General features: G+C 36.1%; 2 protein-coding genes across 2 annotated transcripts; both read right to left on the reverse strand.

Annotated features, from left to right (window-relative positions):
- Positions 1–2,479: 2,479 nt before the first annotated feature.
- Positions 2,480–3,921, reverse strand: LOC117780842 (ficolin-1-like). Its single transcript, XM_034617518.1, has 3 exons — positions 3,841–3,921; positions 2,782–3,750; positions 2,480–2,723 (listed from the first exon to the last, which is right to left on the reverse strand). The coding sequence occupies exons 2-3, from the start codon at positions 3,699–3,701 to the stop codon at positions 2,606–2,608; spliced, it is 1,038 nt and encodes a 345-aa protein (XP_034473409.1). The 5' UTR covers positions 3,702–3,750; positions 3,841–3,921; the 3' UTR covers positions 2,480–2,605.
- A 2,889-nt stretch (positions 3,922–6,810) lies between these two features.
- Positions 6,811–8,358, reverse strand: LOC117780843 (ficolin-2-like). Its single transcript, XM_034617519.1, has 3 exons — positions 8,250–8,358; positions 7,194–8,159; positions 6,811–7,135 (listed from the first exon to the last, which is right to left on the reverse strand). The coding sequence occupies exons 2-3, from the start codon at positions 8,108–8,110 to the stop codon at positions 7,018–7,020; spliced, it is 1,035 nt and encodes a 344-aa protein (XP_034473410.1). The 5' UTR covers positions 8,111–8,159; positions 8,250–8,358; the 3' UTR covers positions 6,811–7,017.
- Positions 8,359–10,062: the final 1,704 nt, after the last annotated feature.

Genomic DNA, 10,062 nt, shown 5'->3' on the forward strand with positions numbered 1-10,062 from the left:
TAAACAGAGAACGAACTGTGGTGCACAGAGGGGGTGAGCAAGAGGGTGGGGCAGGGCGAAGGTTGAGGGGAGTGGGGAGTGGGGAGGGAAGCTCTGATGTGCCGCAAATAAATTCAAGTAGAAGCAGATTCTATTTACACGCCACTGAATATCAACAGGAAACGGATGCAACACTTGGCAGCGCTGCCAACCACACGCAGCAAGCGTCGCGGCGCTGCCAGCGTCAGCAGAGGCCGAGGCAGCGACAGTGACAGAGGCAGCAACATCGGCAGCTCGAAATTATATCAAGACACGACGACGACGAAAAATTGCTGGGCAAAAAGTTGCCGAAAGTAGCAACAAACAAACAGAGCAACAGACACGGAGAGAGATGGAGGGTGAGAGGGAGAGAGAGACGAGAAAGAGAGGTAGATAGACAGACAGACAGACAAACAAACAGCAACTGGACGCCAACTGATAGCAAATATGTTCTCAAGTACTTTGGAAAAACGTTTTTAAGCTAGCGACCAAAACTTTTACCTCACCAGCATACAGTGGAGCAAATGCCCCTATTTGCCTATATTAATTAAAATATTCGAAAATAAAAGCAAAGACATTATGAGTCTGTTTATTCCTATGTAAATTATATAAATCATAGAATACATTTTCAAAAGCATTATTTACAATTAAGTTTTTATTAAAAGAAATATACTTAGATTGTTATAAAGCTATTAAATTTTGATTCAATGTATAAGCCCTTAGTTAAAAAAAAAATTAAAGAAATAATTAATAAATGAAATAAAGTACATATTAAAATAAGTAAAAATTGTTTAAATAATAAATGAGAAACAATTTAAATGAAGATATTCATATTTACACAAAAGTTACTGATTTATAAATGTAATCCAATTATAAATATTTTTTTTTTTTTAAATATATTCATTTATTAAATTCTTTTACTAGTGGCAAATATAAATTGTATCAATATATGTTTAATTAATAAGGTTTTTTTGATCCGAAGCTGATGTGGAAGTCTGAATATTAAGGTTAATTTTTGTTATTTACGGCTTAACTTCAATAAATAAAATTTAAATAAAATTATGCACGTAAATTATGATGAAGAGTTATAAAAAAAATAAAATTCTTTCGGGATTTCGATAATTTTTTTCAAAAGCATTATGAAATTCGCATAAAAAAACACATATTTAAATATTATTGTTTAAAAAAATTGTCAAAAATTATACTATAATATATTACTTTTATAATAAAAAAAAAATTTTTTATTTTGTTAAATTTTCCAAAAATTGTTTTATGCTTTTCTTCTTCTTGAACATTGTAAATTAAAAAGATAAGAAATAAACTGGACTAAAATATTTGAAATTTTTAATAAACATAAAATAATTTAGTTGTTTGTCCCACTGTGCCGGCGACAGAGTAGCAAATGCTGTAGAATTTGAAAAGCGAAGGGGGGAGGGGGGGGGGTGAATAGGCGGGTGCAAGTCCTGAGCGAGTCCTGTTATCTGAACGCCGCCAATGACTCGTCTTTGACTCGCTAAGCTGCTTAAATCTTTCATGTAAACTTTGACCACTCTCCCCTCCGAAGACGATCTTTTGGGCTGTTGCGGAGTATTCTTCAAGTCGAAACTACCCTGTCTGCTTTCTCCCCATTCATCTTTAATGAAGTCGCTTCCGTTATTTGTTTTTGCCTTTCCACTTGCTGACATCTTTCATTTTCTTCTTTTTTTTCGGGTCTTCTTGCTCATCTTTGCCTTGGCATTTCATTTTTCAAACCAACAAATATTTTTCAACAACTTTTCCAACTGTTGCACAAACAGCAATGGAATGGTTGGGGTGGGGAGGTAAATGGGGGTTGCGTGATAAAAGTAAATTTTCCCTTTTGGCTTCGGCTTTGGCTTTGGCTGTTGCTGCCAGTAAAGTCGATAAGATAAATGCATATATATATAAAATGTTCAACTGACACACACGCAACGCAATTTGTTGCAGCCACAATTTGCAAGTCGTCAATGATGAGGAAGATGCAACGGTACTTCATCCCCATGTGAATCGCGAATATTTTTTTTCAAAATTAACATGATTAAAACTAGCGGAAGAGGCTGCAGTCGAGCAGACTCGACTGTTGAGTACCCTGTGATCAGGCATTTAGAAATCCTAATACGTATTTGCACACACCAAGATGATGACCAAGAATTAAATATTTAACTGATTATTTAACAGTTGACAGACAAATAATGTAGTAAACCGATTTGAACAAAACTTGGTCAGGTCGTTAAAAATAAAACAAAATTCATAATCTGTCAGTTTGGTTGAGATATTTCCAGAAACAGCAAAGTATCCGTTGTAAACCTTTATTACCTACCGATTGTTCCTAAGGCATCCAAATTTTTAAGTGTAGTTGTTCGACCAACAGGTATGCTGACTGTAGAGAGAGAGAGAGAAAGAGAGTAAATGACATCTAAAGAAAGGTAGAGAAAGAGAGAGATGCAGCGAATTGATCTTTTATTTAAATATTCTGTAAATATGCAAATTATAAAACAGATAAGGGGGTCACAAAATATATTCGAAAATAACAGTGGAGCAGATTTCAAACATTGTAGAGCCTTAGAGTTTACTTCTTTGGCCGAATCATCATGACTGCTGTTTTGAGGGATTTCCCCCGAACCGAATAAGTGCTCCAATAGACGCCGTATTCCCAGCCTTCAACATCGTACTTCCCTGCTAAGTTGCTGTAAGAATTCAAGCTAATAAACGAATCTTTGATATAGAATTAACATTTCATAATACCTTTGGAAACAATCATAGTACCACCAGGCGCCAGTGAAGCTTACGGCGCAGTTTCTGTTTTTCTGACTATCATTATCCCGATCTTTGGTGGTAAATTTCATGCCACGATGCTTCGAGAGTGAATCACCCGCACTTCCAGTCGCATTTCCCAGGGTGTGTAGGACATATTGTTGATCCTCGTTGCCGATTGCAAAGCTGTCATACATCTCAAAAGCTTCCTTTCCCTCGTTGTCCTCTAGGACAACAAGTAATTCCTGGTTCCTTTCTTCCGTCAATGCGTGTATTTTATCGAATCCCAAGAAGAACTCGCCATTCAAATCTCCAAATCCCTCTTTGTATGCAGCCCAGTTTCGATAGAAGTCGACACTTCCATCCATCCTCCTCAGGATAATCGTCCAGCCTCCCCCTCGAGTTTCTGCATCGCAGGCCACTTTAAAAGGTTGACTGCTAAACTTGGGGATGAGTATTTCATTGATTCCACTAGACTTGGCATCGGTACAATTCAGAGGGACGGGCTCCAAATTGTGTTCACTCGATTCCTCGACACGTTCCTCGATCAGCTTTCCCTGTGATTTCTGCTCCGTCCTAAGAGATTGATTATCAAATTTTTTATTGAGTTCACCTACTAATTTTTCCAGACGGTCCACCTCCGTTGTTAGGTAGCGAACTTTCGATTCTTTATCAACTCCGTCTTCCTTTTGTTCTTCCAGCTCTGTTCTAAGTAGTTGAATGTTGGACTCCTTATCAAGTCCGTCTTTTTTCAGCTCTTCTATTTCCGCCTTTAGACTTTGAATATCCGTTGCCTTAACCAGATCGTCTATCAACTTTTCTTGACGGTTCTGAATATCCATTGCCTTAACCAGATCATCTATGAGTTTTCCTTGTCTTTCCTGTTCCGCTTTAAGTATTTGCAGATCCATTGCCTTGATTATTCCTTCAATCAAGTTAACATTATGTTTCTGCTCCGCTCTAAAAAATTATTTTTTGTGTATTTATATATTGTGTGTGCTTTTAAAATCTGTTTTCGTCACTATTGTGGACCTGTAATAAGACTCTTACCTCAACTCAGTTATTTGGGAGCTCACTGAGAGGTTTTTATTCGACTCATTACTTTCAGGAATAATACAATTAGCATTTGAGAACGAAAACCAAAAGCTTAAAACACAGATTAAACAAATTACTTTTTGCAACATTTTGCGACTGAGTTTCACTGAGTGCCTTAGAAGACTGACTGGGTCGACAATTAGACTAGTGACCAAGAAGTGAATTTGAAAATGATTTTGAGTCCACGCACATTATATACTTTGTACATTATTATCAATGTTTTTGTGCTTTTGCCACAAGTGTCATCTTATTTATTGGTTGCTAGGGAATTAGAATGAAATATTTCTCTCATCTAGTTTCATGCGTCCAATCAGAAGTTCAAATTTACCAATCCACGCACAACACGCACAACACGAACAGAGTGATAACACAGAGAGTGATTACAGATAGAAATGCGATGATTTGAGAAATGGTTAAGCATCTACTGTTCGGACAAATCCAGAACTAAGCTGAAAGCGGAAATAATAGCTGAGCTGACACTTGAACTTTTGGCCTTGGGCTAATTTCTGACGGCATGAGCTATGAAAGTTGATATGAATTTGGACGACGATTAAACCAAATTTGGTCAGTATGTATGAGGCTAACACAGATGCAAATTCTGTCAGATTTTAATTTACCACAACGGCTTAGAGTATTTAGAGTAGGGGTGCCCAAAATATGCCTTCGGCTGCAGAAGTTGTTCGGCATTTCACACCGAGTAGGCGGGAAAAGTAGAAAGAAATTTTACTATTTAATTTCAATGAAAACAACACCATTTTAATTAATTACCATTTAATTATTAACTTTTAATAATAATTATTAAAAAAAGTCTATTTTTGTATTTTTGTGTACCCAACAGTTTTATTGTTAACTTTTAAATTCAAATCACTGCGGACGGCAGTTCGCGTTAGTGACGAAAGCATCACGAAGGGTGCGAAATTCGACTAACTATACATACAGCCAATTTGGCAAATTTGCTACGACTGTTCGATCAGATCGAGTTATATACCGATGGAAAGGTTTACTCTTAACTTACAAAAAGGCATACTAAAACTTTTTCTAACCAACTTGGGTCATGAGATACGGGGGTGTAAGTGGGAGGGGAAAAATTTAAATGATTGCAGCTAATGAGGCTGTTGGGGTCTTTTGGTAAAAAATTCTACTTAAAAATACGCGTCGATTGATACCTCAATCACCCAAATCCGATAACTGGTTCAAAAGAAAACTAAATTTAAAAATGTTAGTGGACTTCTCAAAATGAAATGAAAAGTCAGTTTGTCTGTTTGTCTGTTTGCATCAAAGCGCTAAAGAAACTTAAATGTAATGATGGGGATTTATTCCTTTTCGAAAATCTAGAAATAATTGTTCTACGACATTTTGAAAAAACCGCTTGTTTAGCGGGAAAACGCTGAATCCCGCTAAAAGCTACAGATATGTTCTATATATCATTGGAAAGGTGTGTTTAAGGACTTTTAGGCGTACCTTTAAAAACAGGTAACATTTTACAGGTGAAATAAAGTTTTTTAGCTTACGATTTTTGACAAAACGGCTCTAACGATTAATGTTAAATTTTATTATTTTGTAAAACGTACAATTTCGCGTTTTTTGGTATATGAAACATAAATTTTGGTCGAGGGGTTTGGAAGATATTACCTGTTAAGTGAATAAATACATTTTTCTATCGGTCGAAAATCACGTTTTAGTACGAAAAACTTTTTGGTTTTATGAGATATCTCAACCAAACCGATACAATATGCATTTAACTTGGTTTTAAATATCCTGACCAAAGTTGGTTCAAATCGGACAACTATATCATATAGCTGTTATAGGACCGATCGGGTCAAAATAAGGTTTTAGTATGAAAAACTTGTTTGTTTAGTGAGATATTTTAACCAAATTTATAGCATTTGCATTTAAGTCAGTTTTAAAAATCCTGACCGAAGTTAGTTCTTATCGGACCACTATATCATATAGCCAATCGGTCCAATATTAAGTCTTGGTATGAAAAACTTTTTTGTTTTGCGAGATATCGTAACCAAATTAATAGAATATGCATTAAAATTAGACTTATATATTCTGACCAAAGTTGGTTCTAATCGAACCACTATATCATATAGCTGTCATAGCACCGATCGAAATCCAAGTCTTAGTATGAAAACTTTTTTTTTCATAGTAAGTACGTGGTCTCCGACAGTAGAGTATGCTCGGCTGTAGCAACGAAAAGCGAGCAGGCGGAGCCCCTAGTTTTCTTTACAATTAAAGAACAATTTTTTTTTTAAATATGAAATACGTTGAACAACTAAATTTATATATTTTACTATTTGCCTGCATTAATGATAAAGTTACAATGTCAAAAGCAAAGCAATTGCAAAAATTTCTGATATCCCAAAAATTACACGAGGTAAAGTCTAGTGAAGCAATTTTAGCCCATTTTGATATCATTTTGTGACGAACAAAATTCAGTTTAATCTAAAATTTTAAATAAAAATATAAATTAATAAAAAAAAAAAGCTAAAATAGGCATTCGGCACTGCGCAAAACGTAATTTTATGTACAAAGAAGCTCACCCTTTTTGCGCACAGTGCACAATGCCTATTTTCGCTTTTTTTTTATTAATTTATATTTTTTTTTAACATTTTTAGATTAAACTGAATTTTGTTCGTCACAAAATTGGATATCAGAAATTTTGGGGCTAGAAATTGCTTTCGTCACTAGACTTTTACCTCGTGTAGAGGTTTTTTTTGTGGAATTTGAATTACGTACATATACATTAATATGTATTTGTATTTGTATTTATTAAATTCCCTTTCCTACTTATTAGTTAAAATGAGATTAAAATGAAATTCGACTGCAAGCAAATGTCTGAATTTATGAGTCAGTACATGTAAAGTTGGCCAAAGCAAGCAGTCAAGAGGCAGCGACAACAACAACAACAACAACAACAACTAGTAAAAAGTGATCGACTGTTAGTTGCCCAGTACACATATCTTCGCAGTCATTTCATTCAATCAACATACATGAAATAAATATTTAAAAAAAAATAAATAATTAAGCAATCTACAAGCACGTTAAATAGAATATATTTTGAGGTATCGCAATATACATTTGAATATAACGGTGGAGCAGATTTCAAACATTGTAGAGCCTTAGAATTTACTTCTTTGGCCGAATCATCATGACTGCTGTTTTGAGGGAGTTCCCCCGATCCGAATAAGTGTTCCAATAGACGCCGTATTCCCAGCCTTCAACATCGTACTTCCCTGCTAAGTTGCTGTAAGAATTCAAGCTAATAAACGAATCTTTGATATAGAATTAACATTTCATAATACCTGTCGTGACAATCATGGAACCACCAGGCGCCAGTGAAGTCTACGGCGCAGTTTCCGTCTTTCTGACTATCATTATCTCGATCTTTGGTGGTAAATTTCATGCCACGATGCTCCGAGAGTGAATCACCCGCACTTCCAGTCGCATTTCCCAGGGTGTGTAGGATATATTGTTGATCTTCATCGCCGATTGCAAAGCTGTCATACATCTCAAACGCTCCAATTTCCTCGTGGTCCTCTAGGACAACAAGTAATTCGTGATTCCTGTCTGTCGTTAAGGCGTGTATTTTATCGAGTCCCAAAAAGAACTCGCCATTTAAATCTCCGAATCCTTCCTTGTATTCGGCCCAGTTTCGATAGAAGTCGACACTTCCGTCCATCCGTCTAAGGATAATTATCCAACCTTCTCCTTCAGTTTCTGCATCGCAGACCACTTTTAAAGGTTGACTGCTAATCTCGGGGATGTGTATTTCAATCCCACCAAACGTATCATCGGTACAATTCTGAGGGAAGCGCCCCAAATTGTGTTTATCCGATTCCTGGACACGTTCCGCGATCAGCTTTTCCTGTGATTTCTGCTCCGTTCTGAGGGATTGATTATCAAATTTTATATTGAGTTCCCCTACTAATTTTTCCAGACGGTCCACCTCCGTTGTTAGGTAGCGAACTTTCGATTCCTTATCAACTCCGTCTTTCTGTTGTTCTTCCAGCTCTGTTCTTAGTAGTTGAATGTTGGACTCCCTATCAAGTCCGTCTTTTTTCAGCTCTTCTATTTCCGCCTTTAGACATTGAATATCCGTTGCCTTAACCAGATCGTTTATCAACTTTTCTTGACGGTTCTGAATATCCATTGCCTTAACCAGATCATCTATGAGTTTTCCTTGTCTTTCCTGTTCCGCTTTAAGTATTTGCAGATCCATTGCCTTGATTATTCCTTCAATCAAGTTAACATTATGTTTCTGCTCCGCTCTAAAAAATTATTTTTTATGTATTTATATATTATGTGTGCTTTTAAAATCTGTTTTCGTCACTATTGTGGACCTGTAATAAGACTCTTACCTCAACTCAGTTATTTGGGAGCTCACTGAGAGGTTTTTATTCGACTCATTACTTTCAGGAATAATACAATTAGCATTTGAGAACGAAAACAAAAAGCTTACAACACAGATTAAACAAATTACTTTTTGCAACATTTTGCGACTGAGTTTCACTGAGTGCCTTAGAAGACTGACTGAGTCGAAATTAGACTAGTGACCAAGAAGTGAATTTGAAAATGATTTTGAGTCCACGCACATTATATACTTTGTATATTATTATCAATGTTTTTGTGCTTTTGCCACAAGTGTCATCTTATTTATTGGTTGCTAGGGAATTAGAATGAAATATTTCTCTCATCTAGTTTCATGCGTCTAATCAGAAGCTCAAATTTACCAATACACACGCACAACACGCACAACACGAACAGAGTGATAACACAGAGAGTGATAACAGATAGAAATGCGATGATTTGAGAAATGGTTAAGCATCTACTGTTCGGACAAATCCAGAACTAAGCTGAAAGCGGAAATAATAGCTGAGCTGACACTTGAACTTTTGGCCTTGGGCTAATTTCTGACGGCATGAGCTATGAAAGTTGATATGAATTTGGACGACGATTAAACCAAATTTGGTCAGTATGTATGAGGCTAACACAGATGCAAATTCTGTCAGATTTTAATTTACCACAACGGCTTAGAGTATTTAGAGTAGGGGTGCCCAAAATATGCCTTCGGCTGCAGAAGTTGTTCGGCATTTCACACCGAGTAGGCGGGAAAAATAGAATAGCACTATTTAATTTCAATGAAAACAACACCATTTTTAAATAACGAACATTTATATGTAACCACAAAACATTCTATTATAAGTACATCATATTCAAATTTATTTATTAAATCTAAGCATGCCAGCGAAAATGTTATAACAGCTTATGGACTCCCGATTTTTCTAGTGTAGAGTACACATAACACATTGGCATTATGTTGATGGTGAGAATTAAAAAAATTTAACAAACAAATTATTAACTTTTAATAATAATTATTAAAAAAAAGTCTATTATTGTATTTTTGTGTAGCCAACATTTTAATTGTTAATTTTTAAATTAAAATTTATAGTACAAAAATATCAACTGACAAATTTCGCAACCAAAAATATTTTATTAAAAGTCATTTGGTTTTAGATAAGGAATAAGATTTCAACAAATTTTGGTAACTTTATTCTAGTTTTGTGCACTTTAATAATAACTTATAGGAAATCGATGCAACAGAACAAAAATGTGTACTATAAGCTGGGCAAATAAATATAGCTCAAGGGACTTTGAAATTATTACATGTCTTTCCGTTTGATGTGGGTCCAACATGCCACAAGCCACATTGCAACTCCATTTCAGCGTGGAAAGGGTGAAAACAAACCCGAGGCGTTGTCGCTAATTGAAATTACTTCATTAGAAGGCGCGGAATCTTTGTATTTTCGACAGGCAGGGCTGGTGGGGGTCAGTTTGGAGCGGCGTGCAAATGGATGACACTTGTAATCAAATTGGACGTGCACCATTAAAAGCGATAGTGGCACAGTCGAAAGGAACTCGCTGTCTGCTCCATACCGGACCCGGAAGTTGCAGCTACGCTCGAGAGGAGCTTGGGGCAGTTGCTGTGATGTTGCTGTGATGTTGCTGCATTTGCTGGCAAGCTTCCAGGCCAGTTCAAGTCTCGAGAACTTTCCGACAATTCCTTCTGCTCTGATGCTGTTGTTCCTGCTGGGCAATAAAACTAAAACGAATTGAAAATTAAATACAAAATTTATAGCATTCGCGCGGGTTCCTGTCACGCAGCAGCAGCTG

The sequence above is a fragment of the Drosophila innubila genome (assembly GCF_004354385.1).
Source record: "Drosophila innubila isolate TH190305 chromosome 2L unlocalized genomic scaffold, UK_Dinn_1.0 4_B_2L, whole genome shotgun sequence".
NCBI classification, from domain to species: Eukaryota; Metazoa; Arthropoda; class Insecta; order Diptera; family Drosophilidae; genus Drosophila; species Drosophila innubila.

Bases quoted from the DNA above. Each gene is read 5' to 3' on its own strand.
- LOC117780842 (XM_034617518.1), bottom strand. From the start codon at position 3,701: ATGGATCTGCAAATACTTAAAGCGGAACAGGAAAGACAAGGAAAACTC. The intron at 2,724-2,781 runs GTATTATGAAAT...GAATTCTTACAG, and splicing joins TACTATGATTGTTTCCAAAG to CAACTTAGCAGGGAAGTACG.
- LOC117780843 (XM_034617519.1), bottom strand. From the start codon at position 8,110: ATGGATCTGCAAATACTTAAAGCGGAACAGGAAAGACAAGGAAAACTC. The intron at 7,136-7,193 runs GTATTATGAAAT...GAATTCTTACAG, and splicing joins TTCCATGATTGTCACGACAG to CAACTTAGCAGGGAAGTACG.